General features: G+C 40.3%; 1 protein-coding gene across 1 annotated transcript in view; it reads left to right on the top strand.

The window, feature by feature from the left end:
- XPOT (exportin for tRNA) overlaps positions 1–17231 on the top strand; it is a 3393313-nt gene that overhangs the window by 200443 nt on the left and 3175639 nt on the right. The window contains exon 3 of the mRNA XM_044088045.1: positions 1420–1502. Coding sequence (XP_043943980.1) covers positions 1420–1502 — 83 coding nt within the window. The remainder of the gene's footprint in view (positions 1–1419; positions 1503–17231) is intronic.

The raw sequence follows: 17231 nt of genomic DNA, 5'->3' as shown, positions 1-17231 counted from the left end.
ATTAGTAAAAAGGAGTTTTGAACCAGGAGACCATCTGTTGGTTGTAGTGTGTGTACTTCATCAGCAAAATACCTTGTTTACTCCACTCTGAAAGAGTATAGCATCAGTAGTGGTAAGAGGAAAACCAGAAGAAAAGAAGTTATCACATCAGGAATAGGTGGCTCTGCAGGCAATACGGAGTCCAGATGCACAATAAAAACACTCTTGCGCCTCTCCATTTTTCTTAGTAAGTGATAAGCCAGTGATTTCAGACCACAGTTTTATCACTTGTACATCTGCACATAAATTGCTCGTTACTAACAACTGTTTAATACTCAAGCCACCTGCTTGTAAGGTCGTCAACACAACTGAACTCCCATGCTGTTGTTTTGCACTTGGAATAGTTTCAGTCACAGAACATACTGTTGCCAACAAGTGCACAGCATCCTTAAGTACAATGAGTAGGGGAAGTTCTAAGGTGCCTGGCCAAATCTCAGCAAATAGTATGAATTTCATCTCTGGTCTCCTTTGAAAAGAGGCTAATTCTAACAGTCTGATACAGTGGATGTTGAGATGTAGTGAATTCCAGAAACTGTTGCTATTCTTTTTAATAGCACCATGACTGGAATATTTTTTTTAATATTTTTTTATCGATCTTGAGGCCAGCCATAGAGAAAAAGACGTGCAGAAGTCGAGAGATGATGATGTATACAGAATGGAAATGGAAGCAGTTCACTACATTATCCAAGTCTGATTGAGTGGAGTTGAAAAGAGGGGGAGAAAGGAGCTTAAATTCCAACTGGAAGGGAAGGGATGGCTCAATCTAGTCTTGAAGAATGTTGTCAAGAGAGTTGGTATCCTTGAGTGTATTGCCTGAGGGAGTGCTGTATTATAAAAGCTATTGTGAGTTTTAGCTACTTAGACAACTGTAGAAGTGTAAAGCCAAACAAGAGTAATGGATAGCTGCAACACTTTACAACTTCATTGAACTATTTTTAGGAATCTTTTCAGTTTTAAAAGCACTGTATCTTAAGTACATACGTTTACATTTATGAAGTGAGAATATCGCATCATGTACCATTTTTATTGTTTAAGGTGTTGGTTGCTGCAAGATGTAGATAAAACTTAATATTTCTTTACTAGAATCTTGTTCACGTAACTGTACTACAAGATATACTCTTTTTTTTTTTTTTTTTTTTTTTTTTTTACTGAAAGTTCTGTTCCTTCCTAGTTTGTTACTGCTGACTGAAAGATGTACTGGAGTGGAAGTAGGTATCCTACGTGATGCAGTTGCAGTCTGTAACTGGGAAGAAATGGGTGTGGGTGTTGCATAGTGGTAAAAAATATAATACTGTTCCTTATTTTATATTAATATCCTTGTGGTCACTAATGTTGCTTTTAATTTTTTTTTTTTTTTTTTTTTTTTTTTTTTTTTTTAAGGCATTGACCTATTTTGAGCAGCTGAAAACTTCCCCTGATGCTTGGCAAGTTTGTGCGGAGGCTTTAGCACAAGGTCTGCACAGGTATGTAGTAGCCATCATTCTAAAATTTGTGCTTTTAGGGTTGCATCATTTTTCTGCGAATACCTATAAATTTAGGATCCCTCATTTTAAGGAGTCCAGCTGAAAGTGTAGTTGTAATGTTTGATTGCCCACTGCTCGCATTGGCAAGATACTTGTATTCTTTGACCATGTTTCCCATGACTTTGTTACACACAGTATTATCTCTTCCCTACAAAAGGATCCTTGCATGGCTGTATGTAAGCAAAGTTTAGCTGGCTGTTCTCTAGCAATCCTGTCCTATTCAGTTTTCTCATTGCATGTCATGATGGGTGTGAAGGAAATTCCATGATATTTTTTTTTACAAATCTGCCACCATAGTGCTTAGATAAACTTGCGTTTATATTGCAAGATATTTGGCCATGGAAACATACAGTTGAGTCTAACTTTGTAGGTGCTGTGTTTCTTCCCCTCATTGGGGTTGTAAAGCTTATCTGTTGGAATTCACAGCTTTTCCACCATGTACACTACCATCTTTCCCTACCTTAAGGTCATAAGTCTGCAACATCTTTGGGAATTTCACAGTCCTTTACTTTGTAGTATGAATGTAGAAACCTGATGGGAGCACCAGAAACGCTAACTTGAACCAAGCGTAAAATGCTTCATGCTGTGCTTTTAAAATGTGGCAAGGAACACAAGCCGGTGTGTGCCAGTAGATGAGTTTCATTCAATGTTCACAGTGTACCAAAATTAGCAGTGGTCCTGAGTTCTGTTGTAAGTAAATGCAAACAAGCTTTTAGTGCAAGAGACCATTAGAAAATGGTAGCCCAACTCAAAATCAAATGAGTAAGCCTGCCTGCATCAGGCCATTTGTGTGTTGGAGCAGAGTAGCAATTAATGATAGAGTGGCATATTGACAGTAATATATAGCATAAAATGTTGAGTTAATCTAGGCAGCACTAAACAAACTGTGTTAAAAGTTTCTGGCTGCAGTGCTTCTTTTATGGGAGCTCTTCCTACCCCAGCATTAGTTCTCATACTCTGACTTTATTGTACTGCCCTGAATTTTTTTTCCTTGAAGTCATTGCATGGTACGCCAAATTTTATTACCTGGAGGAGTAGGGCACAAGCTTACAATGTGTTTGACACATCGTAAGCCTTAAAGCTAATCACTGAACTGGATTATTTTATTCATTTTTTGTGTGATGTCCCCTGCTGCTTAGTGCCACTTGCTGAAGTTTTGCACTTTCTTTGCGATCTGCAGCCTAGCAGAAATAAATTAGCAAGCATCAAGAAAAGCAATAGTGAAGGGAAGAGTTTGCAGGGTCATCAAGTCAGGGATGACGTAGCACGAGGCAAGTTCATAGATGTGTACTAGGCCAACGGCCCTGGAGCCTTTACAAACCTTGCCCATAGAAGTGCCCTGACATCATGCTGCTGTTAGTTCCTGGTACCTCTTTTAAGTAGAGCCACTGGAGTGATTCCCGGGGTGACCTTTCTATTTCCCATCTAGTCATCAAGATTTCTTTTTAAAAGGACCAGTGAGGTGCTCTGCTTGACATGTATGGGAAGTCGATTGCAGAGCATGGGCAGTCTCTGGGTTATAAACCTGTCCCCTCCAGTATGTTCTGTTGATTGTGGTAATAGGGTTGAGGTTCCTGGAGCGTGTGGTGCGGAGGGATTGGAATTTCTTTAGGTGTAACATTTCTAACAGGGCATGTGTTTAAGGCCTTGGATTCTCTTTGTGAGGTACTTTTGTGGCCTTTCCTGCTGTTGCAGGTGTTCAGTGAGGTACAAGCCAAATGGGGCATTATACTTTAATTCATGGGTGTCCAACCTTTTCAGTTGCAAGGGCCGCATTGAGTCAACAGAAATGGTCTGGGGGCAAACGGCAAGTGAGGACCAAAAAAAAAGGTCTCACATTAACTGAAGAGCAAAAAAAAAAAAAAAAACAACTCTGGTTTATGCGGTCTAATGTGGCTGTATTGTAGCTGAATTTGAACAATAAATAAATTAATAAATGCATAATAATGCCCTAAAATTCAATATCTCATTCTAATTATTTAAAAAACAGTTAAATCTAACATCTTAGTTTATTTGTAAAAAAAAAAATTAACAGGTACAAACATTTCAATTTGTATGAGATCATACCTGTGATTTTGCTGGTTTCCATGTCTTTCATCATGTCCTTAATGGCCATATGTTGTCCAAAGCGCTCATGTATTCTTCTGATTCTAGCTTTGCAATCTGTCCCTGAAATATGGCACTGGCAATATCAGGAATGATGAGACTTTGTGTTCACCCCACAGCCATTTATCGGAGAGAGTGTGTGTAAGGGTAAGCCATTCATCGCTTCTTCTTTCGGCTTTTCCCGGTTAGGGGTCGCCACAGCGTATCACCTTTCCGCTCATGATTGGAAGTGGTGTTTTACGGTGTCGAGTTGCCAGCCCCGCGTCCAGCCTTGTACCGAAGGCGCATACACGCACGCACTCACGCCTGGGGCCATTTTCCCATGCGACCATAGGGAGGGCACGCAGACTCCGCACATAAGGCACCACAGACAAGAATTCAAACCAGAGAACCTCTTGCTATGAGGCAGCAACGCTAATCGCTGCACCACTCATTCATCACTGTGAGTCTTAAGTCCATGTATCTCGCCGCTCCTCATTGAAAGGATATGTCAGGCATTCAGTGGTAACATTTTTTGTGTACCTATGGTAACTAATACTTAATCACGTTAGTCAGCAACACTATTTTTATTATTAAGTGTCCCACTCTTTCCCCGCGTTATGACAGATAGCGTCCCACACTTTCGAGATTGAAGCTTGGTGTGTGTGTGTGTGTGTGTGTGTGTGTGTGTGTGTGTGTGTGTGTGTGTGTGTGTGTGTGTGTGTGTGTGTGTGTGTGAACTCGCACACATACAAACAGCTAAAAGGCACAGAAAGCCTTTTAAAGGTCCAGCATCTCATCTGCAACTTCAAGAAACTGAAGTTGCAAAGGAATTAAAAAAAAGAAAGAAATGATCGCTTTGTACATGCCGGCTTAGGTGAACATCAAGTCAGAAACCACTTCTTAGTTTAAAATTATTAAACAACTGCAACATTTAAGATGGCTAAAGGTTTAATAAAATTAGACTTAATGCCTACACCTGTTAAAAGTGTTGTGGCGCATGTTAACGTAAGTTAGCGCGCATGGACTCCTTCGCCTAGGTTAGGGCTCTACTTCAACAAAAGCCGGTCTTGATCCCATATACCAGCTAATTGCATGGTGCCACCACTTTCAGTAAGTCATGGGTGTCTTTTTTTTTTTTTTTTTTTTTTTTAGCGTTATTACAGTATCATTTTGTTATAGGTGAAAAAAACATTCTGTAGCATCAGAGTATGAACTGCTTCGCCAACAGGGCATTACATATTAAGCGCCAAGTACTAAGTATAACCACAACTTTCTTACAACAGATTTACGAAATTTGCGAAGAGGTAACACAAGAAATTAATAAACTACACAGATTAAGTACTGATAACAAACAAGCTTCCTGCAATAACTACACCACCAATGAAACTCTTACCATACCATATTAACCTCAGAAAACAACGTAATGGCGACCTCTGCACGCACTTTCAGTGATGCTTATATGCACGTGCAAGTACAATTTCATGGCAACTTGGACTAAAAAACCGAAGCCACCTTATTATCAGTATCCTCCGAACCGAAGCCACCTTATTATCAGTATCCTCCGCGTAGAATTATAACAGAAACAAGAAAGTAAAATAAAAGAGCTTGAAGTTTTAATTTGAAGTTTAAAACTTCAAACTCTTTTATTTTACTTTCTTGTTTCTGTTATACTAACTACACTACATAGTAATATGCCAATACTCAAACTTAGTCTTGTTTACATTAATGTCTACTCTAAAACTCTAAATTACCATTTGCTCATTTAGTAACTTTTAAATTTACTGTAACTGACTCGCTTCTTTCCTAGGATGCACTTGCCCAAATTGATATCAACACAGATGGCATGAAAATGAAATTATTCATCTGAATGTACAATGTAATGCAATTCTAAAACACTTCTGAAGGTCACATGTGTGTGAAACAGAATATCCCGAAAACTGCCGGATCCAAGACGGTTTGTAAATCAGCTTCAGAAAAGTACAATAACAAAAACGATGCTAAAACGACGCTGCTGTTTTCATAATCATAAAATGTACTTCAGCATTCTCCAAACCAAGACAAGGTGCCATGATTACTCAATCAGTAGTAGCATGGCATCAAGCATTTATGTTGCCCGTTAAACACATTTGCACTATCAAAATCAAAAGCAACCATGTCACAATATCTAGTAGTAATACATGACAGAACTTTGCCAGATGAGAATCACGGTTTACTCGGAGCTTTCTCTGTAATATTCCTTCACTATTAATAAACTGATTGCTTTTGAATTCTGCCCTACTTATAAATGTGTTTTAAACACCCTGAACTACAAAATAATAACCTCTGTTCTAATTACCTGTCATTTAGCTGATCCTCTGTTTCGGGGAGTGGATGGACCACAAGTGAAGGGACGTAGTAATTATATTTCAGTAAATAAATAAAAACAAAGTGCATAAGATAAGAACAATTTCTTTAAAAACAGAGAGCATAACTAAGTTTAATAACAGGAGTGTTTAGCTTGAATGCACTAGGCACGTTTTATAGAGAGAGAGAGGCAGACTAAGAAAATAAGACCATTTGACATAGGAGTCTTTTAAGCACAAACGCACGCACATTAATTAAATACAACATACTTCTCAACTCTGTGTTTTCTCTGGAGTGAGGGACAAGTGAAAAAAATGGCAGTGGCCGGGTTCAAAACCAAGGGCATTGTAACAATGTCTTCTGTATTGGGTGTTAGAATAACAGGTTCTGCATTAGCACGTATTTTCTGTAGTGTCCGAAATACGTGAAATCTGAAACTCGTTTGTCTGCCATACTTAGTTACTACATTCCTCACTGTTTTGGTAAATACTGGAAGTTTTACACTACAGGAAAACCATGAAAACATAAGGCACAGCTCAAAGACGATCATCTGGAGCATTTCTCCCCGAGCCTCCACTGAAAAGTTGCTCGTTCCAAGTTGGACTTTTATGTTAAATAAATAAACATAAAGTCAGACACCTTATGCATAATTGCTTAATATGGAGCACTATCAAAAACTTCCTGCTAACAGAATACACAACCAGAACAAGTCTGACCACTATAGCTTACCTTTTACTGCTGTAAAATAAATGTAGAATGTAGTCAGTGTGTAAATCCAACTTCTTCACCGCAATCTCACTCCTTCCTTCACCGCAAATGTAAAAAAACGACCGAACGGTGTTTTGGCGCATGCGCATACCAGCTGAAAGACGCTGGCAAGAAAAAAAAAACGTGAAAAAAGTAATTTTGTGCATGCGCAGAATAGCTGAAGGACGCGGACGTGAAAACACATGGAAAAAAAAGTTAAATTTTAATTTAAGGGTCGCGGGCCGCATGGAAGAGCTCTGGGGGCTGCGGGTTGGACACTCCTGCTTTAATTGGTCTAATGAGGAAAGAGTAGAGAGAGATGATGACCTCTTTCTTCCTGGATGCAAAACTCTTGGTAATGAGATGTGCCACATCGGACTTTCTGACCACAGTGGCAATGTGGTGGTTGAAGGAGAGGTTGCTGTTAACCTGTGTCCCCAGATCTTATAATGCCTTCAGTGTTCAGTGGGCTACCATCAGTGTGGTAATTAGTGGGAACTGAGTTTTTCCCAAAGGGAATGATGGCACATTTTTGGGCATTAAGCTTAAGGCCATGGTTTCAACACCAGTCGCTAGTCTCAGTGAGGTCTTTCTGTAGGATGTCTACATCACTTGGGAGTTGATAATGGCTCCCAGCTTGCAATAGTCGGTGAACCTGGTCAGCCAGAGAGTCCCTCCATGTTGGCCTGAACTTTTAAGAAGGAGAGGACCCAGGATCAATCCCTGTGGGACTCCACTCGTGACTGGTCAGCAGTCTGACTTGGAGTCTGCTACTTTCACACTCTGTGTTCTATCTGTGAGCCAGTTTGCAACCCACCTAGTGATGTAGAGGTTGCCTAGTTTGGTGAGTCTATCAATAATTCCTGAGTGGGGAATGGTATCAAAGGCCTTTGCCAGATCGAGGTAGGCTGTATTAACTGCCATGCCCTCATTCACAGCTCTAGTGACGTACTCAAAGATGTCAACCAGGTTGAGCAGGCATGATCTACCTTTCACAAAACCAAATTGAGTGGGATCCAGAGTTTGGAGATACCCTATGTCCTTGGTCCATGATGATGTGCTCCATAGCCTTACATATCAGACCAGTCAGGCTAATAGGGTGATACTTCCCAGGGTCTGTAGTCGCTCCCTCTTTATGGAGAGGGATGACACTAGCAGTGCGCCATTCTGTAGGGACAAAGCCTTAGGTGAGGCTGTGATTGAACAGGGCACACTGGTGTGGTGCCAGTTAACTTTGTGGTTCATGTAGAATACAACCAGGGATATTGTCTGATCCCATGGAAGCTGTATTGGACAAAGTAGCTTTAACTTGTGCTGCAGTAGTGCTGGGTGCCTGGCAATCTTCTGGTATTGTGATTGGTCCTGAGGGGGGGGGGGGGTTAAAGTTAGCACTGAATCTGTCGGCCAGTATGTTGGCAATATCGATTGGCTCAGTGTCGAAAGTACCATTGTGCAGCAACTCAGAGAAAATCTGGGTATTGCTGTGGAGATTCTTGATATAACTGTAGAAGGCTTTGTGGTTGTTTAGTGTCTGCAGCAATTCTGCCTTCATAGCTGGCTTTAGAGGTTTTAATAAGGGAGTATTTCCAGTCTTGAGATTTCACCTTTTCTACAACAGTTTCTCCCTTCTGTTGTAGAGTTTAATGGCAGGGGGCTACCAGATTCTCTTCCTTTTTTTGGTGGAGAGCATCTTGGTTCTGTTGGGTATGGCTAGTTCCATGCATTTATGTACATCTTCATACAGTGCATTGGTGTATGATTCTGTGGTCATGCTGCTGTTTTCCATTTACATGGATGCTGTGAAGTTAGCCACATCTGTTTTTACAAGGTCAAAGTTGGCTTTGGAGAAGTTTTTCATGGTGCTTACCTTTGCTGGTGGTGTAGTTGAGATGTGGATTTCCATGATAATTAGTTTGTGTTTGGATCTAACCAGGGAGGAATTGACTATTGGTGTTGGGCAGTGGTTGCCCATGTTAGCAACATCCTTGACCTGGTTACTACTTCCTCTAGTGGGGGGGGGGGGGGGTAAGAATGAGCTGGTCCAACACATTGGAATTTAATGAATTCCAGGAAGTGTTGGGCAAGTGTATTGGTGCATGAGTAGTTTTCTCTGTTTATGGAGAGGTAGTTGAAGTCACCCAGGAGAGTGTTGGGTTGGACCCTAATTCTTTCCAGGGTGTTTAGGAATGTGGAGTGAGAGTCTTAGGACATGATTGGTGACCTGTAGCAGGCTGCGACCTGAATTCGCCATCTTACCCACTGTTGTCCCTGAAGCAACTCTGATGTTCATAGTTTTAGTACTAAGCTAACTGCCCTTCCGAGCCATTTTAAGCCTAGCCAATTATCCCTTGTGAGACTCAAACCCTGCACCTTGTGTTTGTAAGGCAAACACCTTAGCCATTAAGCCACCCTCCCAACCCCCATGTGTTATGCTGGGCTACTAGTCTGGAGCCGTGCATATCCTTTCTGAATTTGGAGCTTCGGTCCATGTTCTGGGGCCGAAAGGTGTGGAATGAGTTATAGCCTGGTAGCACAGGGGTGCTTTCTGCTGCTTTAAACCAGGTCTCCGTTACAGCACAAATGTTGATGCTCTCCATTTTGAGGAGTGCTTCGATCGAGTGCATCTTGAGATTTAGACTTCTAACGTTAAGGCGCGAGACCCTCAGATTGCATTTATTTATAGCTGTTACAGTGGTAATTTGGTCTTTGGAACACTGCCTAATAAAGGCACAATAGGGGTGGCAAGAGCCTTAGTCAGTATCTGGAAACCTAGGGGTGACAGATGCAGGCCATCTCTGGCAAAGGATCGAGGTCTGTCAGTCATGTCATCCCAAGCAGACAGAATCCCTTTAGAATGACACCAGAAACTTAGCCAGTTGTTGAAGTCAATTATTTTCTGCTTATACTGCATTATAATTCTGGGTGATGGTAGTATGCTGCTCACGGCTAGGGTCATACCAGCCTGGGCCACATAATCCAAGAGCTCCTCCATGTCTTTTTTTCATGTAGTCCAGGGAGGTGCATCTTGGGTCATTCACACCCACATGAACAATGACAGAGTCATACTTGCACTTGTTTTGGAGTGACATGAGTGCGTGTGTTGTGTCTGATCCTGGCACCTGACAGACAGCTGACTGTTACCTTGGCCTTATTCAATCTAGTGAGTGGGACATCAGTTTGCCTCACTATCGAATCACCTATGATTAGTGTATTGGGCAAGCTGTTTTGCCTTACAGGTTTAGGTTGAGGGGCACACTGTGTAGTTGAGCTATGTGTCTTTTGATTTGTGCTGTGTTGTGGTGGTCAGGTGCGTTTCTGATTTGGAGGTCTCTGCTGTTTGGGTAGATTTCTATTGAGAGCCTCCGCGAAGGTGGATGTGTAGTTGTGTTTTTATGTGAGAGCTGTGATTGTGGGTGTTCTGGAGGGCTGTGTGCTCATGTGGTGTGGTGCAGGTGTTGACCTTCTCCCTCTTGACCAGCTATTCTGGTCTTGGCTGGAGAGTGCATGTCTTCCAATTTGGCTATATAAGTGCATCTCTCACAAGTCTTAGTGTTGGGAGGTAAGAGGAGACTGTTGGGAGGTAAGAGGAGACTGTTGGGAGGTAAGAGGAGACTGTTGGGAGGTAAGAGGAGACTGTTGGGAGGTAAGAGGAGACTGTTGGGAGGTAAGAGGAGACTGTTGGGAGGTAAGAGGAGACTGTTGGGAGGTAAGAGGAGACTGTTGGGAGGTAAGAGGAGACTGTTGGGAGGTAAGAGGAGACTGTTGGGAGGTAAGAGGAGACTGTTGGGAGGTAAGAGGAGACTGTTGGGAGGTAAGAGGAGACTGTTGGGAGGTAAGAGGAGACTGTTGGGAGGTAAGAGGAGACTGTTGGGAGGTAAGAGGAGACTGTTGGGAGGTAAGAGGAGACTGTTGGGAGGTAAGAGGAGACTGTTGGGAGGTAAGAGGAGACTGTTGGGAGGTAAGAGGAGACTGTTGGGAGGTAAGAGGAGACTGTTGGGAGGTAAGAGGAGACTGTTGGGAGGTAAGAGGAGACTGTTGGGAGGTAAGAGGAGACTGTTGGGAGGTAAGAGGAGACTGTTGTCTGTGTACATGAGGCAGTTGCTGTAGTATCTCAGAATGTCCAAGTTCACCAGGTTAATAGGAGAAAGCACAGGAAACTGACCTTTAGACATGCCAGGAGGGATGGTCACTATTAAGTACTGGAGCAGTTTCCTTATAGGACATTTAGAGCTGTTGGCACTTTTGTGCTACAATAATTGCTACAAGAAGCCAGATGAAGTGCTAGGCGAATAAGCTAATTAAATGCAAGAGAGAGTGTAGAGTATTTGCCTTAGTTTTCCACCCCACACTGTATACCTGAAGAAGTCCTACTAAATTAAAGGGCAGAAGCTCATTAAAACCATAGTGTTATACCTTACCCATGAATGACTCCTAATCTTCTACACTAACCTATAAAAAGGTGGACTTACTAAGTGTCTGAGACCCAAGAAATTAACTACACAATGACTGTGAAATGTAATGTTAGGGTTTTTTTCTAATAGTCATGATGTACAACATGAGTGACCTTTACATAGGTGTACGTACATTTAAAAGTGAGCCATTCCTCAGCTAAACTCTAAATTATTTTTTAAACTATTAAGAGTGCAATGACTATTCATTTGGTTTTAAGCCCTGTAAAAGTGTGCCATAGTACTAGCAGTACAGTGCATATTGGCTTTTTAATAGGGATACACAAAGCCTTTTCTCAACAGTCTAATTTAAGAAATGAAGTTACGAGCACGTTTGGAAAAAAATACTTCATTGGCCTCAAATTTTATATATATATATATATATATATATATATATATGTGTGTGTGTGTGTGTGTGTGTGTGTGTGTGTGTGTGTGTACATATGTGTGTGTGTGTGTGTGTACATGTGTGTGTGTGTGTGTATGTGTGTGTGTATATATATATATATATATATATATATATATATATATATATATATATATATATATATATATATATATATGTATATGTATGTGTATATGTATGTATATATGTGTATATATGTATATGTATATATGTGTATATATGTATATATATATATATATATATATATATATATATATATATATATATCTATGTATATGTATATATATATATATATATATATATATAAAGTTGCACAGTTTAATGTAAAGAGATACATGAGTTAAATATCACAGTGAATTCTAAAGTGTAGACCAGCATAACTAAACAAAGAGCGAGGAGAATATGGTGCTGTAAACTCTCCTAGCTTAATATCCAACCACATCTAATTATTCTAATTAAGATTTAAGGATAAATCATTGGATTGGAAAAATGCCACAGCATAATTAAATATTAAACCTCATTGCTACACTGGAATGAGTTCCTAGGACCATTCCCATTCGCAGATGGGAATTCTGGAGAAGAATATATAAAAGCGAGAAGTCTCTTTTGAATAAAAAGAAATCTGAAGTCACTTTGTCACTTGATGGAAGCATTTATCTAAAAAAGCTGCAGAAAATGAAGACTAAGTTCTTGCTTTCAAGATTTTCAAGTTAAGATTTTTAAAAGTACTGAGCTTGCAAAAGAGGATAAAGAGCTGCAATTATGTTTTAAGTTCTCTTTGGGAGCTGTAGGACATTTATCCTCCACTCACCTGATTTTTAACTTTGAGTCTAGATCTTGAGACCCAAAACTAACTCTCTTTATGGGTCTTTGGTAAGTTTATTTCAGATTGCTTAATTTTATATCAAATGAGCCAGCAAGCTCTCTGGGTTTATTTTTTGGGTTGCTGTTTGACCCATCATAGAAATCCAGTACAGTGTAGTCTACTGTCCAGCCTCTACTGCTAAGAGCAAACCTCTTTAATATTAGGCAGCTTAGTACCACATCATGCTTTGCTGCTGTTGCATTCATTGGTCATGGTAAAGGGTTTGATTTTTGGCATCTCATCCCATACCTGAGGTTGAAAATCGGTTTTATAAAGTTCATTTTCCAGGGTGCTGTGTAAAAGTTATGTATGCTTGCTGGTTTACGTAAAAAAAAAACCTATCTGCTGTAATTCTGTAAAAGACATTCCAGCATGTTCCCACTAGAGTTACATTTTGAGAACATGTTAGAAAGTAAGCTGCCTTTTAGAACAGAGCTACAGAGGTGTCACATGTCTCTGTTGTGTGTCTTCACTATGCTGCCTGCTACTTTGTGGCACTCATTTCCCCCACCTTTGTGTGCATGTATGTATGTGTATACACTTGAGCTTGGTTTAGCCCTTGTTGCCTCCTGAGCTGTCTAATCAGAGTCATTTGCCTTTGCTTAAGTCTGGAAAGGCCCACATGGAGTTGCCTGCGAGAAGTGAGGCCAAGGCTGACTCTAATTCCTTCCTCCAGAAAATGAAAAGAATAGTGATTATCCTTGCCCATTTGCTTTTCTTACAAAAAAAAAATTCCTTCTGTGTCCTGAAGCTTTCAGGAAGTGTAAGATTTTGTGATCTTCGGTGTTTTGTTTTTTAATCTTACTCCATTAATACCTGCTTGAGCTTGGAGGACAGAGAATGACTTTATGAAAGGAAGGCTCTGATATATCGAAGTACGGTTTATGTAATGAGTGTCTCGTATGCTCAGGTGCACCTTTTGCTGCTATATAATGTTACACACATGGTGAAGAAGTGGAGAGTCTCCAAACTACTAAGTTTCTGGGGATACACATATTAGAGGATCTTTCTTGGAGTACAAACACAGGGCAGCTAATTAAAAAAGCTCGTCAGCAACTACACTTTCTAAGACGGCTTAGAAAAGCAAATTTCTCTCTGAATGCTCTAAATATCTTCTACAGAGGAGCCATCAAGAGCATTATCACCAGCAGCTGCACTGTATGGTTTGGTAATGGCACAAAGGCCGAAAGGAAGAAGCTGCAAAGAATAATCAGAACAGCAGAAAAGATCGTGGGCACTAGTCTTCCTACCTTACAGGAGCTCTTTGAAATGAGATGTAAAAAGAGGTTCTGTAAAATATTGAGCGACACTTCTCATCTAACATATGGTTGGTTCACTAAACTTGCATGTGGTAAAAGGTTATAGAGTATCCACTGCAAGACTTCCAGATTCATGAACAGTTTTTATCCTACTGCAATTACTAATGCAACTGTAAATGTGGATGTATCAGAACTATAATAGATTATTTATGCTCTATTTCTTTTCCTTTTATTTTCATACAATAATTATATTTATTTCGTACTAAAATGAATATATCCTGATTCCGTGCAATTCCAGTCACTTCCATATGTGCAGTATCATCTCTCTGTATGGTGCACTTTCCTTTTCATGTGTTAATTTAGTCTTCAGTGTTGTCCAGTGTATATAGATAGTGGTCAAGCATGTGTTTCAGCTACCTAGAGTCTTACTTTTTGAGCTGACACTCAATTTTGTTTAGGTGACACTTGTGTGTCCTAAATGATAATGAAGTTTCGGTACTTGCATATTATCGCAACCAAATTCAGTCTAATGCAACCACATTCCTAGCAGGACAAGTGGCTCTTTTCCAAGCGATCGGTTCCGAGATCATACTCGCTTTATTTTTCTGCTTGCCAAATGATGGACCACAAATTTGGAGAGGACAGTGTTACCATCCATGTCACTAGCACATAATTTCAGGGTTTGATTGATGAGACCATCATAATTTTGTGTATTGCTTGGGGCTTTATGTGCTCCATGTAGTTTCACTGACAGGAAAATGTCAACATTTCTGTCTGCTTTTGAAGGCATAAACAGTTAACTGACGGTGTCAGCAGGGCAGTAAACAGTGGGGAGTTTCTGATGGTACTTTGCAGTGAAGTCAGTAAATAACATTTTACAATGTCAGAGTTCGTATCCTTCAGGAAACACATGCGAAAGCAACTCCTGTTACTGTCACAAGTTTGTACATGTTTTACAGCAGCTTAAGGAGACCTTACCGGACATAACAATTATAAACCATTTTTTTAAATTCTGCTGGTGTCATTTGCTGTTTACAGCAAGCAGATTTTGTCTCCTGTGCGATACGACCATAACTTTCTTACGGGGCACTTAACATGTGCGGAATTCTGGCAGTTAATTCGCGTAATGGTATGCCTTTGTGGTTTCAATTGGAACTTACTTGGTTGCGATAATACGCAAGTACTGAAGTTTCTTTGAATCTTTGACTAGTAACACATGGTTGGCCCCTGACTTCTGCTGTGCTGGTCTCCTGCAAGGTTTTGCTCTTAGTCCTGATTTATATCATTGTGAAGTTTCTAAGTTATCTGCCTAGAATGGGGAATCCTAGTATTCTGCTTATTTCACAGGGTAGAACTTAATCAATACAGTTACATATTTCATGGGTGGCTGCTTTCATTGTGGAATAGAATCTCGGTTCAGTCCATTTGCCTCCAAGAAATGAAAATGCATTTTGAGGCCGCCTTCATAGCTTCAGAAGGTTGTGACTTTTGGGAGTCACTAGAGTAGCTGAAGGGACCTTGGTATGATTCTTAATCAGTAGAATGAAAAAGTTAGTTTTTGAGTCTGGATAAATGTCAGACCTGTCCTAGGTTTAGCAATGAGATGGCCTCTGAACACTGAGTCACAAGTTCCTCCACAGTCAAGAGATTCCCACTTCACAGCTTGACTTGGAGTTATCCCTCCAGTCCCCAGCAAAGGCTCAGTAGATTAACTCTGGATTGTGAACTTTACTCCTGGCCTATCCTGTCTACACCTCAGTCACCTGAGCTGCTAATCAAACTTGGGTAGTGTGTAGTAGTTAGGGATTTTTCTTTGTGGCATGGCAGTAATGTGAGAGAATACTTCAGTAAAGGTATTTAAAAAAAAAAAAAAAAAAATGGTCAAGTTGTTGATATGATTTGACTATTGTATCAAACAATCTGAAGTCCATTTTTCTTGCTTCCCTCAACTGTTGGGATCGGATCTGGTCCTTGTATCCAACGTGCCGATTTTAGTAGCTCGTAGTCATCGGCAAACTCTTGAGCTCTTTGCTTACCATAATGCACCACCCCTAACATCCCTCTGATCTTGTTTGCTGCTTTAGCGTTAATACATAATCACCTTCAGCTCATGAGCTTCAGTGAGAGAAGTTGATTTCTAAAAACCTCTATAATGAACTATTTCTTCAATATTTTATCTTTGTTTTTCATCTTAAATAATTTCTGCAGAAGTGTAAAACCTTTTTATCATTGTTGGTAGACCTAACTCCTTCCATTTACCCTTTTTACATGTAGTGTAATCTCGGTAATTACCAATGTTGGCATTTTCTCTTTGTCTACAAGTTGTTTTTTCTTGTTTCTCAAATACCTTTTCTGGTATTTTTTTTTTCCTTTTTCTTTATATTTAAAAAAAAAACCTTTAACTGTTCACTCTTAACTACAAAAGTGTCTGAAGTCCAGCAGGTTTTAAAAAAAATGTGACAAGTGTTGGCTTAAGTTGCCTTTGATGTCCACAGTTTGTGCGTATTGTTTAGGACCAGAACACTTAAGAGGACTGCAGTATTTGTCGTGGGTTTAACCCCCAAGCTTTAGCTGACAGGAGAAATAAGCTGATTTTTAAAGGGATTATTGCCATCTTTTTTCTGAAGCCATTGCAGGGTTTCAGTACCCCAAACAAAATCTAAAGACCCATCAAAAAGGTCCAGATCCTCGGATTCTCTAGCCTGTACTTCTGAACCAAAAAGAAAGAAACTGGATCCAAATCTACATCCGATCCAACCATCATTGGATGTGACCACACATATTTCAGATCCTGCAATCTGTGATCTGACCAGGCATAGTTTGGAACCTATGTCTTCAGGTCCAAATCCCTTACCAAGTTCTGTGTAGTAGTTGGGATTTTTCTTTATGCCACGGCAGTAATGTGAGTGTGTGCTCTCTCCCTTTTTAAAGAGGTACTGTAAATCACCATCCCTAGTATCCTCTCATTCTTCCAGGAATCTCAAGGAAGCATATGTGGAGATGATGATTAAATTTTTCATGGAGCAAATTAAGAAGGGAGTTCTCACGGTTCTTAACCCTTTGGGTGAGGAATTCCATCTATCTACCATTACAGTGACAACAGCTCCTTCTTTAATTTGACCTGTAGTTTTACAGCCTTCAGATCTGAGCCTTAACGGGTCCATTTGGTTCAAACGCAAAGAGAAATCTACTTTGGATTGGACATTTGCTCTGAATGCACTGTCTATGATCGCCTCTGAGCCGGATGACTCTTGTAGCTGAAGCTTTCCTGTTGGATCAAAAAGGATGGGTTCAACTTTAAGGTTTTAAGAGACATCTTTTCCCGTTAGCTCTTCAGCACTGGACAACTCTGCTCAGACTTTCACCTCCGATGGATTGTTCTTGGGATGGAGGGAGGTGACGAGCCATAAATTCACCTTCTCTGCTCCTTTGGCTTCCTTCTCGATGGAGTGGTCTGCCTTTGAAGTAGTGAAGAGAGAGTTCTCTGCTCAGCAGGTCAGTCAGTTCCTGCCC

Source organism: Protopterus annectens, chromosome 11.part0, assembly GCF_019279795.1.
Source record: "Protopterus annectens isolate FY-2018-M chromosome 11.part0, PAN1.0, whole genome shotgun sequence".
NCBI classification, from domain to species: domain Eukaryota; kingdom Metazoa; phylum Chordata; order Ceratodontiformes; family Protopteridae; genus Protopterus; species Protopterus annectens.
Note: the sequence above shows the minus strand (reverse complement) of the source record. Positions and strands in the feature narration are given on the sequence as shown.